Genomic DNA, 20,696 nt, shown 5'->3' with positions numbered 1-20,696 from the left:
AGTTTCTTCATCTGTAATATGGGGTTAATAACAAGACTCGTCTTGGAGAGTCCTCGGCAGGTATGATAATATATATGGAGAATTCGGCATACAACCTTCTACATAGTAATTCCCCGACACGCAGAAGCTGTTATTATTCCAAAATAATATTTCCCGAACCATGCGGCATCTTGGGGAAGTAAATTAAGGTTGTCAACAATATTCTTTTCACAGATGGATGAAAGTTTCTCTCATCAGATTAATAGTGTCTTGATATATTGCACTGTCAATATTATTGTCAAAAGGTGCCAGAAATTCTTACAGTTTTTATTTTAATTTTGCCGAGAATGTATGAGATCTACCCTCTTCGCATTATCTTTGCAATTCATGTATGTGGCAAGCATGCATGTGTGTATGTAGGCTGGTATGTGTTGGGTGTCTGTCCAGGTTACTCTCCTCTTTATTTATTGAGACACTTTCTCTTACCGAGCCAGGAGCTGTATAACAGTGGTTCGTCTAGCTACCAGCTTCCCACAGAGATCCCTATCCTTGTGTCCTCAATGCTGGGCTTTTATGTGGGTTCAGAAAATCCCAACTCTTGTCTTTGTGTTTGTCTAGCAAGCATGTTATTGATTGTGTCATATCCCCCCCCCCAGACCTTTCTTCACAAATTTTAAGTGTTCCATATACAACTATTAACTCTAGGCATAGTGACATATGGGAAATTCCTAGAATTTGTTCCTCTTGCCCAAATGAAACTCTATACCCTGGATAGCAGCTCAGCTCCCTCTTGCCCAGCCCCTAGCCATTAACTCTCTATTTCGGCTATCTCAGATGCCTCATGTAAGTGGAATCACAAAGTAACTGTTCTGTGACTGCCTGGTTTCACTTTCATATAATATCCTCTATTTTGAATTTCCACTTCAAAATAAAAAAAAAGACTAAAGGATAGTTCATTTTGATATAAATCATACTTTATCTATTCTTCCACCAATGGACATTTAATTTTCATGCCTTCCCTTCCACAGTATATGTCATCCTTGTTTCATTTTCTGTTTAATGGTCTTTCACAATGGTTTTTACATTTAAAATTCTGGCAGGAAGACATAGTAAATGTCAGGGGCTGAAAGCTACACTCTACAAATTGTGTGTGTGTGTGTGTGTGTGTGTGTGTGTTAAAATAATTGAACACGGGGTTGGGGATTTAGCTCAGTGGTAGAGCGCTTACCTAGGAAGCTCGAGGCCCTGGGTTCGGTCCCCAGCTCCGGAAAAAAAAAAAAAAAGAACCAAAAAAAAAAAATTGAACACTGCAGCATCGTAGGAGAGAACAATATCAATTTAAAAGCAGCACAAGATCCCCTCTATTCAGTGAGCCCTTTCCTGAATGCACATAATGGCGACCCCCATTAGTTTATAAGGCAGTGATTTAGTGGTTGAAGAATTCTGAGATCTGATTGGTAGAAGCACTTCCTCTATGGAATCACAATCTGCCTTTTTTAAATTCTCCATGTTTACCCCAGGGGACAAAAGAGGTGACCTTTTCTTCTCCCTCTCTAGGACAGCTTTCACATAACTGTTCCCTTCCCTTCCCTGGTCTGGCTTTGTGAAAAGCATTACTGTGCCTTCTAACTAAAACAGTCATTTTCAAGTTGTGATGCTCTTGAACAGCTGTAACCGCACACCAGACACCCCGACCTGTATTTCTTTCTTAATAGCTCACTCTTCCAAAACTATAAAAGATGAGTTAATGTGTTAATGATTGTAACTGACATACAGGGAAACTGAGGCCAAGGGAGCTTGGACAGCTTGCCCAAGTCACTGCAGAGAGACAGATGGTGGGTTCTCCCAGGCCTGCTTTCCCTTCAGGGTCAATCTTACAGTCCATCTTTGGCAGTGTTCTTAGAGTATGACAGCTTCTTAGATGTAAAATCACCCCACAGTTCCTGCTATTTAATACCCAGTAGAGTTGAACCTCCCGGATACCTTTCTGCTATGTCGTTCTTATTTACAGTTTTTCCCTTTGCCGAGTCACCCTCTAGCCATCCTCCTTGCTAATTCTTCATAGAGCCTCAACCTTGATTCTCTCGCCTTTGGCAACCATCACTTCTCCTGGTGTTCTGGATTGGATTCCTCTGGACCAAGGGCCTCCATCTGATTTAGGATAACTTAAGGTATTAGATATGTCACAGCTTAAGAACCCCCATCCTTAGTGAAGAGCAGAGAGCTGCAAGCTGGTGTCTCTAGTTCCTCCCTCGATAGCTAAGGAAAATAACGTCAACTTAGACTCATAAAACATGAATGACTGTTGAGCAATATTTGAATGCAATCACTTTATATAGTCCAAAAGCCAGGAAACACAAACCAATTTGAATGATCTTTCTGCAGTCATCTACCTGTCACTAAATATAGTAGGTAGTGGAAAACCATTCTTATTTGAAGTGAATTTTTCCCACTACAAGCTAATCCAGAATGGGAAAATACTCACATCCTCCTTGTACATGTTTTTGGTTCTCTGCTCATGCTTTGAGCTGGCCTATGTAAGAGATGATGCCATACAGCAGTTTACACCAAGATGAAGGGAAGCCCCTCCAGGTGGTAGGGATGTAAAACAACAGGACATTCTAAGACAGTACTCACAGGCGAGTGAGACGTTGGGGGGTGGAGGGAATAAAGCAGGGAAAAGTCATTAAGACAGGACATAAAAGCACTCAAAATAGCTCCATGAAGTACCTAAAACTGACCGGTTTCACTAGCCCCTCCCTGCTCCCAACCAAGACTATATCTAAGCAGGAAAGACGTCCGAGTCACTCTTAAGCAAGCCAAGTGGCCTAGAAGAGTCTCAGGCAAACTGGGCCACCTGGAAGCTACAAAAGTCAACCAAGCCTCCTGGAAGGGGCTCGGCCCAACTGACATTGTCCAACCTGGTGTGAGCTGCCTGCAGGCCATGCAGTCAGGAAAATGCTTCCACTTCACATGGCCATTCATTAAGTTGGATGTTCATCACCATTTCTAACACCTGAGGTGTAACAGCCATTAACAAAATCTTTGACAGGCATCTTTTGTCTCCTTACTTGGTTGGTCCCTTCCTGGTGTTCAAACACTTGGTTACATGCAGCTTTGGAGTTCTTAAACCTTTTATTTCCCCTTCAGTTTCTTTCTCCTTTCTTGAGACTCAACGCCAACAGTAGCTATACCTAACCCATTTTAACAAAATCATGACTGATCTTTGTCTCCCTTTACACATGAGTACCACAGCTAACACTGCTAGCACACTTAAAACTTCAATGGTTGGTTTTTGTATCTCACGGTAAAAGCAATGAACAGATTTGGTAAGTAGAAAGTGAACAGAAGTCCGTTTTCCACATAATAGTTTATAGTTTGATCAATTTAAACAGTAAGTGAGAAAAAGTAAGTTTATATTGGGGGACCATTTTGATAGTCAGGAAGCAATAGGAAGAACCAGGCTCCACAGTTTTTCTTGAGAGACAAACTAATTCTGCCCAAGCAACAGACAACTTGATATCATTGCACTATCATTAGAACAAAACCTGAACATGTCTGAGGAGAACGTTTCCACTGCAATATTATCCGAGCAAGGGTCTCGTTCAAACTGCACTGGATTCATGTTCTTCACGCTTCCAAGCATTTCCCACAGTGTGTTTGACACCTAATCCGTCTGAATGTATTTCCTTAGAGTGTTTGCACATAAAACCAATGCTACACCCTCTCTGTCACGGTGTAAGACAGATATTCTTATATACTTGAATGATTCTTCTCTCTTCTCATTATTCTTTCCCCTCAACCTCAGCTTGAACTCCAGCACTTACCTGCCAATGTTTTGGAGGTAAATTCCTCACAGACACGCAGGCAAGGCCCAGCCTCTTCCTCATGCCTGTCTGGGCATGCTTTTCACCTGCCCACTTTTTCACCGGGCAGTGGCTCCTCCCACTGCCACTACCTGATGATCTGGGGCCTTCCTGCCTGCCTTTGACCCAGGACCTCTCAGCTTGTTTATGCAAACATCCTTTCCTAGCCCCTAACAGCCTTATACACAGCCATGCCACAGGCTTTCTCCAGTCAGACTCTTCCCTGAGCCATCACTCCTCTCAATCTGAGAGTGAGTCCTCCACAGCCATTCTGGTTGAACTACAACTGGGACACTCTGACATTACTGACTGCTCAGAGACACCCCCGCCCCCACCTCGGGTCAGAGATCTGCTGTGACAGATGGCATCACCTTAGCAACTGCCACTCCTATAAGGACTCTTCCCTCCTTTGCCTGCACCGTGTTGTAAGGACAGCACTCGTTTGCTATCTGGTTTTGTAGCCGACCATTTTTATTTGCATAGGTGTTGATTAGCAGACCAACTGTATACCATCTGTTAGAGAAAGCTGTTGGCATCATCCTCATGAAACCCACTTGGTGCTAAAATCTTTACTGATAGCCCCTTCCTGCACTTAGGCACTATTTATGGTAACTCTAGCGTGCTCCGCTTCTAACTTATCGTCTTTCTGTGGCTCCTGTGCTATCAACTGGTTTATTTCTAAGGCCCTTTGTCAGAAATGTAAGTAAGTAGACAGCCATCATTTGCTTTGCTTAAACTATAGAGAAAGGCCAAAATGTTTCAGATAGTGTAGCTTACTGTTAATACCTGAAACAGGATGCTCTCCTGTAAGCCTCACATCACTGTGTCCTGGTTTAACACTTGATGTACTGTCTCTCCCTCATGAGTGATTCTGACTGCATAACTCTAATTGTTCTTACTATTCTTTGGATGACAGACACCCGTGGTGAACACTACTGTCATGTAGGAGCGAGTGATGTAAATAATTTTAGTCCCTCTTTCAGAAATGTAGCCTCAGGCTGTTTTGTAATATTTCCCCTGAGCCATCCCAGTCTCAAAATTTATGAAAACATTTTCATGTCAACAATAAGAAACAGCATAAACTTTCGTTTATACAGTATATAAATAGTTCTCACATGCATGATAAATATCATTGAAATATGTCTGTAATTTCACTCAGAGATCACTAATCAGTGATCACTAAAATCATAGCTAAAATGCTTCGAATGTTATCATACAGGTTCTCCAGCACTGACAGTAAAGAGATCCCCGACTTTCACTGAAGGGTGTATAGCTTTGAGCAAAGAGAGATTCTCTGAAATCGTTATCGTCCTGATGGTTCTGTCACCAGGAAATCATATCTGTACCACATGGTGGCTGTAAACTGTCAAGACATAAAACTTTGACTTGCATGCACAGAGAAATGCCACAAGCCATATTTTTTTTAACTTCTACAACTACAGAAAAGGAAAAAAAAATCTTGTTTCAATCATTTGGGGTGACTTAGTATTCACCAAGTGGCTGGATTTTCTTTCTGGAAATACCTGGACTAAACCAACCCCTATCCACATATAGCCAGCCACTAGCCTTGGGTACTCATCGGGGATGAGTCACTCCATGTCCTACTGTGTTAGAAAAAAAAAAAGTTGGATATTCCTAATGAAAATGCCCAAATTCTAAAATTTTTCAAAATTGGAGACATTTTAAGCATTGGCATGACATTGTAAGTTTAATATTCCACACCTGACTTCATGTGACAAATTGCAGTAAAAACAATTCTGCGGCTGGAGACATGGTTCAGGGGACAAGAGCACCACTGGCTGCTCTTGCAGAGGACCAACATTCAATTCCCAGCACCCATTTGGCAGCTCTATAACAGAATCAGATGCCCTCTTCTGGAGTGCAGACTGCATGCAGACAAAGGTACCCATGTACATAAAATACATGGATTAAACAAACAAAGCAAAACAACAACAACAACAATAACAAAACCTCAGGTGCTCTGAAACCGCTTTTTCTATAGAATAAAAATTGAAAGTTTTATGTAGTTACCTTCAGATTATGTGTATGAATCATCCCTAAGACATGTATATCCCACATTCAAATCCATATGACATCTGAAATAATTCTGCCCATAAGCATTTGGGCATAAGGGATACTCACCTGTACTAGAAACCTTAGTTTTAATAGAAATTATTCTGTCTTTTGCATTCATCGTTATAACAAATCAAAGTTGATTTAAACAAGGAGGCAAAAATATCTGTTTATTGTTCAGCAGACTCACATAAAGGTTCTGAAGTACTTTGCATTGTGTCTGCATAAATGTCCAGTTCAAAGGGTCCTTAACGTATAGCTAATTGTTGAAATGAGAGACTTTTTCTGATACCTTAAAGACATACTTGATAAGTACAGTCCTTATAATTGAATAATTATTGCTTTTAGGACATATGTGATATGACTTTTAAGTAAATTAGCTTTCTTTTGGATCATTTGAAAGCATGATAATCTTTGATTACATATTCATCTGTTGTGGTTCATGCTTGTGTAACTGAAGTTTCTTTTGTTATTTAAAAGAGTGGAAAAGTTGGTAAGTTGTGAGTCTCTATGTCTGTGCAGATGTGTGTCTGTATGTGCATATCTGCAATGCTGTAATAACTCAACGCTCTTACTAATGTAATCTCACCTGCATGCGTTATTTGGTTTGCATAGTGCTCCAGTGGTATGCTGGGCAAAGACAGTTCTGAGTCCCGCTGATTCACCTCAGTCACCACATGTAGCTTCTGAATGTCTACTAGGACATCAATCCCAAGCCGCATGCTTAACTACAAAAGAAGCCCATGTATGCCTGCTCAGCGAGAAGCTTTGAGTAGCAGTAGAAATAGAAACTAGTCAGGCGGAAAACAAACAAGTCAATGTCTTAGGAAACCAGAGTGCCAAGTGAGGTTGAAGTAGGGAGAAACCAGTGTTTTAGCATCTTTACAATGGTTTACAATGGTTTGCCCGGTATGTGGCTGCACAAAGAGTAGGTCATTTCCTAACTCATTAAGCCAAACACTTGCTTTCTGTGTCAGTCATCTTGTTTTGGAAACATTGATTCATTAGAGCACTGAGTCTGTGAGCCAGCCCCTCTCCTCCTGTCAGAGAGCATCCATTTCAAACCCACCATGCAGAAGGATGAGAGAGAGAGATGTGACTACGTAAGACCAGGCTGTGAGAGCTCAGTGGCCTGCCCATTCATTTGCCAGTGACCCATGTAGATGGCACCTCTGTTGGCACTGTGGTGTGCCCGCTGGCTAGGTACTCTCATTTCCCTAACCACTTCCCATGCCCTCTGATAATATAAGGGGTGAGAAATAAAGGAAAGAACAGAGAAAACTGGGTGGAGGAGGTCTTTGGTCCCTCTGACACCAGTTTTCAAAAGAGATAAAAGCCCTGTAGTTGATTACTGTCCTGTAGTTGGAAGGTCTTGTTGTCACAGATAGGAGTGATGTTCCTGGGGAAGCCTGTGATATAACGGGTCCTCTGTGCTTTTCTCAGAGCCATATCACTATCAACGGCAACTCTGGTGGCGCCGTGAGTCCAGTGAGTTACTATCAGAGGCCATTCTCCCCTTCTGCATACTCCCTCCCAGCCTCACTCAACTCCAGCATTATCATGCCACACGGCAGGTCGCTTGGTAAGTACTGAGGTCGTGATTTCTATGACAACTTTACTGTGGCAGCCATATATCACAAAAGAAAAATACAAGGTGACATAGTGATGTGCAACTGACAGGCAGTACGCTGGTGACCCTCCCTTGGGAAGAGTTAGAACAGAAGGGTCTACATTGTAGAAAAGAGGGCCATTGCTATTTGGAGGTGATGGTTCCTTCCATAGCTAAGCCTGGGGAAGGCTAGTTGCTATTTAAATGATGGAGTAGAAAGAACGTGGCGATACCTAGTGAACAAAGGGGAGCTTATGGGACCCAGAAAACAGTAGTGTAGCACTGTTCTATTGAGGAGGCTTCTTCCTTTGTGGGAGAACTTTCATTCTAGAATACTCTTTAGTTACACCTATGGAAAAATTGTTTTAACAATTAAAATAGTCTAACAAGGTGACAGGCTATAGTAACACAGAAAAATCCTAAAGTCCTGGATAAGAGTTGTAAACTACTCAAACTGATATTTGAAGGTCGTCTGTCATCACTGGGGTACTAGGAAGCAAATGGGGGGAACTTAAATACTACCTTAAATGAAGATTCCACAATTTATGTGAGTTCTTAATCCTTTGGGTGTTAAATAGTAGGCAAAGCCATGGCCCTTGGTGCTGGGGAGATGACTCAGTAGGTAAGATCACTGTTGCTCTTCCAGAAGTCCCAGGCCCAACTCCCAACTCCCAAATGATGGTCCTCACCCACCTGTGACTCCAGTTCCAAGGGATCTGATGCCCTCTTCTGACCTATAAAGGCACCAAGCATCCATGTGGTGTATCTACATACACACAAGCAAAGCACTCCTACATAAAATAAAATACATAAATCCAATTTAAAATGTTTAAGTTATAGTCTTCCTCCAGTAATAATTATTTCCTAAATAATCATTACGCGTGACTCTTTAGCCCATTGCCTGTCTTAGTGAGCACAGTTCACCTCATTCTACCAGTTAAAAACTATAAATGCTCAAGTATAAATAGCCCTTGACTTTAGGCCTAACCATTATGTAGGTTTGCACATGCCCTTAAGTTATATAAACGTTGAAAATATGAAAATCTGTTTCAAAACTTTAAGCATATGATGTTGTCTATCTGGTGAACTCTTTAGAGCCTCCTGGGTAAGTCCTGTGCTTCAAAAGATAGAATTCTTTACATTCTTATTATGTAAATAGAATTATTTAAATAGAATTCATATATTCTTATGTAGCCAAATATATTAGCATAGCTTGAAAGTAATGTAACAAGTATTCTGCAGTTGCTAAAAATTCAACATAAAAATTCCAAAATGAACCATTATGTCTTAGGTTGAAAAGATTCCCATGATGCCAAGAATCTAGAGGGTTTTCAGGACAACAAAGCAGAGGATGCTAAGGAAAGCATACATACTTGAACCTCTCAAAAAGAGAGGCCCCATCTTACAGCCACTACTGGTCAGCAACAGAGAGAAAAATGTAGAACATGGAGCTCTACACCATTCTTTGGTTCATAGCAGACCTCCTTCTCTCTTCTCACACCAACTCTTTAACAGAAAGAGTGTGATACCATGAGTTCACTAAAGAGAGCTTTATGTCGACTTCAAGCCCACTCATGGTAAAAACTCAACTTCCATGGTCAACAAAGCCTCTGTGCGGTTTTCAACATAGTCATGGGACTCGTTAAAGAAGAGTCTAAATAGACCCATGCCTTTTCTAACGCCACTCCCGGGAGCCGTTTGTGAAGCTTGCAATGATCTCCTTTCAGAGTGTAAGAAAGAAGGGCTTGTTTGTGCCAAACTTCTCTCTTTGACAACCAGTCCACAGTGCAGTTCTATAACACACTCCACTATTTCAACCTTCTGAAATGGAATTATGGTTTATTATACACAAAAGTGAAACTTTCTAAGTTATTTCAGCTGTAACGTTTTCCTAAATAATCATTAAGTGGGACTCCTTATCCCAGTGTGTCTTAGTGAACAGTTTTCCCCATTCTACTAGATTAAAAATATACTCAAATACAGACAGCGCTTGACTTTAGACCTAACTAGTGAGTGGATTTTACACATAAACTTTTTAACATGGAAAAGAATTCCCTGCATAAACATTGAATAAGTTCCAATTGGCTACGGCGGGGATGGGAGGGGAATTTACAAGTCTGTTCTGCCCTAGGTGGACTTTAAGACAAAAGATTGCAAATATAACAGTTTATGAGCCACGTAAGAGAAATAGAAAAAGAACTAGTATTGTGTAACTACAGTCACATGAACTAAACGTGGCGACAGACTCGACACTCTCTCTTATGCTAGAGCTGTGGCTCATCCTATATGCTCAGAAAACACTGGTTGCTGACAGAAATTCTAGCACCATGGCTATCCTGCCAAGGCCAGTGAAGAATTAAATGAAAAGGTCAAGCAGGGCAAAATAACATACTATGGCTTCATTCGGTGTCTGGAAAGATGAGAGTTGTACAAGAAGTGACACAGGAAACAGTTCCTTTCCTAGACTCATCCATTCCATTCAAAAATGCCTTAAGACGCTTCTCTGTTGTAAACTAAATTGAAAGTCGACTTACAGACTTTATAGGCTAATATACTGAATATTAGCCTCGAGAGAGCTTAATGCTAAACAGCCATGTGAAAATGAGTCAAATTCTTAAATGTTTATGTTGCCCTGCACAACATCATCTAAGAATACATATATAATATAAAAGTTCATTATACTATCAATATATGATATAAATATTAGTTGTAAATCATATGTATGAGAATGAAACAAACACATACATGAATAGAATCAGTAGATGTCCTGAAACATAAGAATTTTTCAGCTTCCACAGAAAGGAACTGAGGAACAGATTTTGCTAAAACAGGTCTTTCAAACAGCAGGAAGTCACATCACTGTTGTTTGACAAGATCACCAATAATGTTAATTTTCCAAAGCTATTATTCTTCACTCAGAATGAACAGAGCAGGTAGGGTACACACGCGTTCTCTGTTACCTCTGAAAGTATTCCAGAGAATCATAACCTCAACATTAAGATGGAAATTTGATAAACCTCATGTGACTCAATCCTTAAAACAACTGTCACATCTTGAAGGATAAAAAACCATAGCATGGGCACTTTACCATCAAACCAACAATATAAAATAAAATTCAATTAATCAGAATTACTGAAAAGCACTTATTTACCCAGGAGCCTCCACTGTCTAGTGCGCATCTGGTTCTAAAAATAATTATCAACTGACTTTTATTTACATTTACTTTTATGGATTTTATCTTTGGGTCAATAATTCTATGGCTTCTCTAAAATACCTCTTACTACTTTTTCACAAGGATCATTATGAGGTGCGACCCGAGTAAACTTTATCGGGCTCATTCAGCTTCTGCTGTCCCCCTCATTCTGTCTTTCCCAAGATTTCTGGAAGGAAAGTGAGGTGGGACACACTTAGTGTCTCCTCAACAGTGGCTGCACACGTCATTCATCAAGTATTCTTCCTCTCGTCCTTCTTTATAATACACCAAAGTCCTTGTTGTCCCATATATGTGTATAATATCTGCTACTGAATGAGACAGAGAAAATATAGGAAAGGGTACAGAGGTAGAAAGAGGATTCTATGATGATTGGCAATCAAGGTATAAGAGGTTAATTTACAGACCATGTGTGTTGATGCTTCAGTCCTTCTTAGAAGGGGTAACAAAAATATTCATAAGAGGAGATATGGAGACAAAGTTTGGAGCAGAGACTGAAGGAATGGCCATTCAAAGACTGCCCCACGTGGGGATACAGCCCAGATATATACAGCCACCAAACATAGACAATATTATAGATGCCAAGAAGTGCATGCTGACAGGAGCCTGATATAGCTCTCTCCTGAGAGGCTCAGCCAGAGTGTGACAAATACAGAGTCAGATGCTTGCAGACAACCATTGAACTGAGAACGTGGTCCCTATTGGAGGAGTTAGAGAAAGGATTGAAAGAGCTGAAGGGGTTTACAACCCCATAAGACCAACAATTCCAACCAACCAGAGCTCCTGGGGACTAAACTGCCATCCAAAGAGTACACATGGACAGACCCATGGCTCCATTTACATATGTAGCAGAGGATAGCCTTATTGGGCACCAATGGGAAGAGAAGCCCTTGGTCCTGCCAAGGTTCGATGCCCCTGTGTAGGGAAATGTCAGGGCAGGGAGGCAGAAAGGAGTGGCTGGATGAGTGAGAGAACACCCTCATAGAAGAAGGGGGAGGAGGGATAGGTAGGATAGGGGGTTTATGGACAGGAAACTGAGAAAGAGGATAACATTTGAAATGTAAATAAATAAAAAATATCCAATAAAAGAGACATTTAAAAAATTACGGCCCATGCATCTAACGTGTTCCATGTCAATGTTCTGCTCAGATTCTGCGGAGACATATTCCCAGCATGCCCAGTCGCTAGACGGCACCATGGGAAGCTCCATCCCACTCTACAGATCCTCCGAGGAAGAGAAGAGGGTCACAGTCATCAAAGCCCCGCATTACCCAGGGATCGGCCCTGTGGATGAGTCTGGAATCCCCACAGCCATTAGAACGGTAAGCCGCGAGTGCCAGCACATGTGTCTTTCTGGGTCTATACATGAGCTCCACAAAGGGCGGATTGTGCATAGCTCTGTGCATTCCTAGGGTCTTATGGCATAAAGCTTGTCCTCTGAGCCATCCGAGAGCTCCCATGAATACCATGCTGTGTGGCAGAGGGAGAAAACGGCTGTGAAGATAACCTCAGAGCGTGTTTTCTCCATTCGAATTTAAAACCATGAAAATGGTGGGGTTTGTTAAATAACAACACTTTGTTTTTAACTTTCTATCAGAGCAAGGTGAAGCCTAGAGAGAAAGTGGGGGTGGGAGGTCTGGGGGGTGGGGGGAGTGTTTCTCCTTTCACAGCATGCAATCCCACATGCACTGTAAAAAGACAAGTGATTTGCTTCTTGAAATGGATGTGAGTTAACACCAGGGGATGGGAAACTGTGAATTGGGACTTGGGAGGTGAGATGATTGGAGTGAAGGGAGGTAATATCATGGGAAAAAGCTGTCTCTACAAAGGAGGGGGAGAGGAGAGGAGAGGAAAGCGAGAGAGCGAGAGAGCGAGAGAGCGAGAGAGCGAGAGAGCGAGAGAGCGAGAGAGCGAGAGAGAGATGGAATATTTGCACATCCCTCCGCTGAGCCTGCTGAGAGCTCCCTGTACAAGTGAAAGTGTCGAGGGCATTTTTTTTTTTTTAGTCTTTAAACTCTGCCAAAGCGTTACTCAGTGTGCTGGGGCAGCCCTTTCTGGCAACGCTGCTGGCAGCAACAGAGCCTAAGCAGGCAGCTGTGTGCTGACCGCGTCCACTGCAAGAGGAGGTCTGTGGTAGCAGACAAGGAAGACTGGGGAGCCAGGATGAGAGCCACAGCTTCTCTGCAGGTGAAGGTGGGGGCAGGGGTTGAGAGGAGGAAGCTCTAACAGGCAAAAAGGTTGCCTCTGTGCCCACATAAGGGGCTGAGTGCTGCCAAGAGCAGGTTTTTCCTGAGTGGAAGCACAAGGGACCAGAGACAGTAAGAATCCTAGAAAAAGAATGGGCAGGGTATGGGGCCAGAAGCAACGGTGAGACAGGAAACATGTTGAAAAAGTTTGAAGAAGTATGAGGGGTTCCTTCTGTATTTGAGTTTGCAGTGATCATGTTTTATATACAGACACAAGTTCAGAACTGATTATTCTTGGCATTGGTGTTGTGGTTGAAGCCAAAAAAAGTATATCTGTATAGCATACACCTGGGATTTAGACTTCTCAGATTGTTACGAGTGTTGAATGTAACTAATTATAAAACTCAAAAAAATTGTGTTGGGATGATGATGGTCATATTTAAGTGACAGAAAAATCCCAGGGTGTGTGACTAATACACTCCCTTTTATGACAGTTGTATGTTTCTAATGGCAGTGTTTTGACATTTGCTTTCCTTTCAGAATGTCTAACTTGAAATGGCTAAGTTTGAGTTTTCCCATGATAATGACAGCATAGTGACTCAGGCAGGAATGGTGTCATGGATTCTGTCTGTTAGCCCTCGAGACACAGTGTACACATAGCCTAAGGGATCATTGCTTTCTGTGCAGTTACAGTCTGAAAAGATTCTATCTCATACCTATGGGGGTGTTTTCTAAGTTAGCGAAGGATTTATTTAAAAAAAGCACATTAATGTGACCCGTTCTTCCTCATGTACGGATTTTTAACCTGCAGTGTTTTACTTGAAAAGTGTTGCTTTGTTGTGTTTTTAAGGGAAAATCCAAGATGTTGGAGGTGATTGATAAAGTAATTAATAAAAATAATATTAAATTTATGTTGTCTGCTGCCAAATGAAAAGCACCATATGCATCCACCGAGAGTGTGATGATAATTTCCCTTATAGAAAACTGAAGATGAGTTTTTAGTCACTGCTGAAGCTCCTTATAAGGAGCCCTCGTTTTTTCTGTGTAACTTGCTTGGGCCTTTAAATATGTACAAAGACAGGAGGTAGCCTAACAAATTACACATCCAAGGATAGGTCTGTATTTATAAATGTCTGCCGTCCCTGGGCCAAGAATGCCCAAGGTTATTTTCTTCCCTCCTTCGTGTAGAGAGTGAGGATTATGAGACTCAGGTTGCCTCAGCTTCCTGCTCGGTATGTATGTTAAAGGCTGTACTGGCTGACTGAGCCACGTCAGGGAATCCTCTCAGAGAACTGATGGATACCATGGTAACGGGATAGTGTAAAGTAGTCCAGAGACAGCTGAAAACAAGCACCAAACGCTCTCCGCTTTTGAGTTCTCATGATAGAGGGAGACAGCTTTTCAGGGTGTCCCTTCTCCTGTGACCTGGGATGTCTGTCAGCCTTTTCCTGCCATAGTCTTAAAAGCAGCAACAAAAATTCTCTGAGGCTCAGAGCCCATGAGACTGCGAGAGAAGCCTGACTAACTGAGTGACGTGCAAGATTCCTTTTCTCCTGGTTCAAATAGAACGCTTGCTTGGCTATCTTAGAGCTAGGAGGCGGAGCGTGAAACGGGATTGTCACTGTCGTGTGTGGAGAAAACATCTGTTTTTTAAAGTGTCTGCATGTTACATAAGTGCACAGTGCCAGTGTTTCACAACTAGGAGATGAATGTTGGAGCCCCTTCCCATAAGACCGTGGATAACATCTGCATGGCAGAGTCCCGGAGGTGAGATAGTCCATGCAAAATGCTTGCAGAGGATGCATCTAAAAGTGGATTTCCCAAATGGGGACTTCCGCATCCATCATCTCAATGTAACACGCTCCCAAACGGCACTGTGGAAAGGAACAAAAGTGTTCACAGCACTTCTTCTGGAGAGAGACCCTGAGTCTGCATATCTCGCCCTTACCAGTTTCAGTGTCTCTCTGCCAGCCAGCTGGGCACTTCCTGGCTTCTTTGTGTTCACCATATAAAGCTAGCAGATGGCGTAACCATGAGATCCTGCCTGATATAGGCCCTCTGGCGAGTGTAGACGACAGTGCTGTCTGTCACAATGTATTGCCATATACAGGGATGCTTTTCCTTATTCGGTGTCCTTGTCCCCATTGGCTGTGTCCAGGTACAGTGAGAAGTTATTTTTCTATGCAGTTGTACATTGCTTTGCTGCCACTGTTGCTCTAGCAGCACAAAGGTATAAGAGAAGTGAAGCTTAGTGAAAGAGAAGCCTGCCGTTTAGAAAAACAAATGTCTTCTATAGACACATGTTCAGGTATATTGTGTGTGTGTGTGTATATATTTGTGTGTGCATGCATGTTGACATGTGCATGTGTGTGTGTGTGGTGTGTGTGTGTGGTGTGGTGTGTGTGTGTGTGTGTGTGTGTGTGTGTGTGTGTGTGTGTGTGTGTGTATGCATGGGGAGGCTAGAGGTTGAAGCTGGGTGTCCTCTTCAATTGCTGTCCAGACTTTTTCACCAAACCCAGAGCTGTCTCTACCTCCTCAATTCTGGGATTCCGGGACCCCACTGCCATGCCTAGCCTTCTCCTCGGGTACTAGAAACAGGAATTTGGTTTCTTACACTTAAATGGCAGGTGCATGACTGACATAAATCCTCTCACCAGCCCCCCACCCCATGTTTCAGGATTGTGCTTGAACCAGCAAACAGCAGATTCCTGCTTCTTTGCTGGATTGCCCCTCTGACAGCAGTCTCCACCCCTTGGCCATTTATTTGATTAATGATGCTCTCAAGCTCCCATTGTAGAAAAGGCCGACAGTGCATATGTGATTCTCAACAGAACTGATGTTCTCTGGTAATTGTCAGAACTGTCTACTTTCAGAAGTCAAAATAAATTTAAATACTGCCTAACAGTTTCTAGGTGGAAAACAGTGCAATGGCCACACATACAAGAGGAAACTCGGAGTATAAAACAACAGTTTCTGTTGTCACAGTGTGAGTCCTAACCAATAGTTTTAAATCAGGGCAATGACTTTGGAAAATCTGGTGCCTTCAGTCGCACACAGAACAGTTAACTTCTGGCCCAACCCGCTGTGAGTTAACTGAGGTGCAGATCTTGCTGAGCAAACTGTTGTACTAAGTCCTAAAAGGGATGTGTGCTTTCACTCATTGTCTGTAACAGAGTCACCTCCATTAAGCTAAGCCCCCTCAGTATTTCACTCCGCACGTTGGAATCCCCACCACTGGTTTTATATTTTGAGTTTTTTTAAGTAGTGGAAGGACTATCCTAAACCCTTAACATGCATTGTAAGAGAATAAGGCAAGGAGTAAAGGAGGAGGCTATCCGGTCTCTACCTCTGGTTTCTGCATACACACCTGTATACACATGCATACACCCCCCCACACACACTCTACCTCCACCCCCAGAAAACAGATACATAGCTTGCTCAATTCCTATTTCTAGAAAGAATTAAGTGGTAACTAAAGGCTCCGAGATCTGGATGTTGCTTAACAACTGGACGTTAATTTCCTATTTGTGCTATAGCTTGCGGCTTCTATCATACCTGAACCCTGGCACAGGCGAGGAACGGCTACTATCAGAGAGTTTATAATTTAACAAAGCGAAAGCTGAATGACTCCAATGTGCTATTAAATAAGTTTCAAAGCCTAGCTGCACTTTCTCTATGCATTATCTGATACATTCAGTATTTTAGTTACTTAAACCAGTAAAATGCTGACTTTGTCTTTACTGAAGCTGATCCAAGTATCTATCCCTTGGGTCAAAAACATCCCCTGGTTCAATTTGTAAATGTTTTCACAGAACTCTCAATATTTAAGCATAATGATAAAGACTAAGGGAGTGGATCTGTTAAATGCTCACTGGGAAAACGTGATTGAGTGCCTGAGTTCCATGCACAACACTCACATAAAAAACCAGGCCTGGTGGCCATAGCTGAAATCCCACAACTGCAGGCAGAACTGGAGGCAGAACGAGGCAGAGGGATTCCTGGGGCTGCCTAGCCTCATTGGAAAAGGCTGGGTCCCAGAGAGAGACCCCATCAAAAACCAAGATTGATTTAGAGGAACAACACCTGAGATGGCCCTGTGTCTCTGTCTCTCTCTCTCTCTCTCTCTCTCTCTCTCTCTCTCTCTCTCTCTCTCTCTCTCTCTCTCACACACACACACACACACACACACACACACACACACACAGAGCGCAATAAGCTGGGCTAGTGGTAAATCCCTGTAATTCCAGCACATGAGAGACCAGGTGGATGGATCATGATTTAAAAACTAGTTCAAAATACATGGCAAAACCCTGCTTTAGACACGTACACCACTTTCTTCTTCTTCTTCTTCTTCTTCTTCTTCTTCTTCTTCTTCTTCTTCTTCTTCTTCTTCTTCTTCTTCTCCTTCTTCTTCTTCTTCTTCTTCTTCTTCTTCCTTCTTCTTCTTCTTCTTCTTCTTCTTCTTCTTCTTCTTCCTTCTTCTTCTTCTTCTTCTTCTTCCTTCTTCTTCTTCTTCTTCTTCTTCTTCTTCTTCTTCTTCTTCTTCTTCTTCTTCTTCTTCTTCCTTCTTCTTCTTCTTCTTCTTCTTCTTCTTCTTCTTCTTCTTCTTCTTCTTCTCCTTCTCCTTCTCCTTCTCCTTCTCCTTCTCCTCCTCCCCCTCCCCATCCCCCTCCCCCCTCCTCCCTCTTCTTCCTCTTCTTCTTCCTCTTCTTCTTCTTCTTCTTCTTCTTCTTCTTCTTCTTCTTCTTCATCATCATCATAAAAAGGAGTTAATTTCAATCAAATACTATCTGGTACTAAGCACAGCTGATTTGAATAAATAAAACCATAATACAGAATGTTTCAATTGAGTAAACATGGGATACTCTACTTACAAACTACACAAGGAACAGGGTAAATTGCTGAAATTGGCATCAAGTCATAGCAGGAATGCAAATCTGCATTAGAAGTATCTGTTATTAGCAATGAAGACTTTGTCCGGGAGTGTTCGCTTGAGTTTTATTAGGAGAGTTGTATCACCATACACAGACATCAGCATAGAGAGCAGAGGTTCTGGAGATAGGTCAGACCCACAGGTTAAATAAAGCCCCTGGTAAAGGTTTCACAGAGAAAAGGCCATCCCACACCATGCACCTGATGAGCATCCCATAGCACAGGCTGGCAGTCAGGTTGTCTCAGACCACTCTACAGCTGGGGAAGTGGGAAGGATTTGAACCTTTGCTAATGTGTATTCATTATTTAGAATGTGCCCCCTAAAGCCGCTGATTACTTAGAGTGTTAGGTAAACTACTTTGGGGACAGTGAGAATTATAGACTCACAGTCACAGCAAGATGTCTGCCATTTATTTTATAGCAGCTGTGAAGGTGGAGGGAGGGAGGGAGGGAGAGAGAGAGAGAGAGAGAGAGAGAGAGAGAGAGAGAGAAGCAAGTGGGCACAGCCTGAGTAGCCCTTCGCCTAAACCTAACAGAATTATAACAGAGTTTATAATTCTTGGATGCTCTCTTTAACAGACAGTTGACCGGCCGAAGGACTGGTACAAGACAATGTTTAAACAAATTCACATGGTACACAAGCCGGGTACGTATGTTCTTCTGTTGTTTTGTTTTATATCAAGTCCTTATGGGTTGAAGGATATACTCTCAACTTTTGTATAGGCTTTCTCCACATGAAAGACCCCAGCACACTTGGTGGCCCCCTCTTTTCAGTGTCTCTCCCATTCTTGCCTTATCCCTCCTATATCATAGACCTGTACCTCTGCCTTAACCACTAGCTGTCAAGAAGCCTCCTTAGAGGTGTCCTTGGAGCTTGCCAGGTGTCCTAGTCATAGCTCACATCTGCACCCGGGTATTGTCCACTTCTATACCCTCTGCTGCTCCCTCTGCCCCCGTGTCTGTTTCTTACCACAAGAGTGAGTGAGGTGGCTTCTCCTAATCCCACTCAGTACAGTTGACAAGTTACCTTAAAAGCACTTAATAAGAAATTATGATGCAGAGGACACAAGAAGGAAGATGAGGACAAGAGACCAGCTTTGCATGTGTGACCAGGGTAGCAAGGTACATTACTTTATGGACAAGATCGCTCGTGCCCAGAGAACATGATATTTTGAAATACAAAGTGCTGTTATATGCTAGGAAAAAAAATTGCTGTTTTTTGTTTTTGTTTTTGTTTTTTTGCTAGTGCATTTCTGTCATTGCTCTGACCTTCTGCTGTCTTGGCATCAAGACGGCAGCATCTGGATTACTGTGTTTATGTTTCATTTTCTAGATGAGGACACAGACATGTATAATACTCCTTACACATACAATGCAGGTAGGATGGCTTTCCTCGATTGCTCATGATGTCCAATCACACTCTACTGTTCGGAAGAGCCTCAGTCCTTTGTCTTGCCACTCAGACCCCATGTTGTCCGTTCCTGTGATGACAGGCAGATTCCCTACTCCTTTCCTCAGAGCATGCCTAACAAAAGATTGATCCTTTCTCCTGGAAGTGGGAACTAACACCGGTCTGCGTCATTCATCCATCTGCCGTTGGTTATTGTCAACCTCAGGAATGTTTAGCCACCATGTGAAGGGTCAGGGTGAGAGAACAGACTAGGACCTGGGTTACACAACAAAATAAAGATCGTTTTTTTTATCAGTAGAAAGAGTGATTATGATTGCATAAAACCTCTCACCTATTATTCCCAAAAAAACAAACAAATCCAAGTGATTTAAGACCAGGCTCATGCTCCAAAGGAGAGCCATTCACTGAAAGATGTGAAAGCCCTCTTGGCTGAGCCAGTTTCCTGACTCCTGTTGCCAGTGCTCATAATGGAAGGACTTCAGCGCCGCCATTCCCATTTGTATTTGAATGTGCTGGTTTCCTGTGGAGTGGTCTTCATGCTCGTGTGCAGACCCCTACAAGATGCCCTCTCCCATCAGTTTTTCCTGAATATCCCATCAGGAGATTCTACCCAGCCTTAGCTGTAAGCCCAGGGTTGTGCCCTCATCTAGGATCCTCTTTGCCACCCTAACAGAAATCTCTATGAGGCTCTTCCCCTCTCTAAAACCTGATGGCCAGCAACCAGGCCTTTAGCTGGGTGGTTTTGCTGTTCAACTCTGAAGATAAGCGAGGGGGTAGGGGAGGTAAAATAAACAAACAAACAAACATCAAGGTCCTGGCCTCTGAGTTAGACTCTATATCCCTATATTCCTACAGGAAGTCCATAAAGTAAATACCCCCTTCCTGGCCCCAGTCCATCAAACCCACCTCACTGAGTCACCTCACAAGCTGAAGTCTGTGGAACTTAAGAACTAACAGATGTCCAATGTCACAACTCATGGGAACACACGTACACCAAGAAGCAGTCCCGCCCAGATAGACTTACCCCAAGATTGAGATGATGAGAAACGAAGAATTTTTATATACTTTCAAATATTGAAATCAGTGTGCCTCCCTGGTCATTAATAAGCTGCAGTTTAGTCATGTTACCCTGTAAAGACTGGAGAGTTTTATCTCTCAGTCTGTCAACAGAACACCTATAACCCCTCTCTACTTCCTACTATGCTAGCCCATGGCTTTGCGTCTTGCGTAATATTTCTGCCATGCTCTTCCACCCGTCAAAGCTGGTCCTTCAGGGTCTGTAACATACTCTCTGTCTCGTTCATCGTCTTCTAACATCCTCTGATTCTGACCATGTCTTTCTCCCTTGGATGTTTATTAACGATCACTGACTCTTCCCCATCACACACCTTTTTTGTAGCATCTTGTTGAGGAGGGTTCATGTCCTGTG

At 42.5% G+C, this 20,696-nt stretch overlaps 1 protein-coding gene across 50 annotated transcripts in view; it reads left to right on the top strand.

Moving 5' to 3' along the window:
- Positions 1–20,696, top strand: part of Sorbs2 (sorbin and SH3 domain containing 2) — a 313,506-nt gene that overhangs the window by 238,715 nt on the left and 54,095 nt on the right. For 34 of the 50 annotated variants that reach the window (XM_039094137.2, XM_063275034.1, XM_063275027.1 and 31 more), the window contains 4 exons: positions 7,362–7,500; positions 11,888–12,060; positions 18,436–18,502; positions 19,190–19,234. In XM_039094137.2, coding sequence (XP_038950065.1) covers positions 7,362–7,500; positions 11,888–12,060; positions 18,436–18,502; positions 19,190–19,234 — 424 coding nt within the window. The remainder of the gene's footprint in view (positions 1–7,361; positions 7,501–11,887; positions 12,061–18,435; positions 18,503–19,189; positions 19,235–20,696) is intronic. The other 16 variants (XM_063275002.1, XM_063275036.1, XM_063275031.1 and 13 more) reach the window with 1 other exon arrangement.

This window comes from Rattus norvegicus, chromosome 16, assembly GCF_036323735.1.
Source record: "Rattus norvegicus strain BN/NHsdMcwi chromosome 16, GRCr8, whole genome shotgun sequence".
Taxonomy (NCBI): Eukaryota; Metazoa; Chordata; class Mammalia; order Rodentia; family Muridae; genus Rattus; species Rattus norvegicus.
Note: the sequence above shows the minus strand (reverse complement) of the source record. Positions and strands in the feature narration are given on the sequence as shown.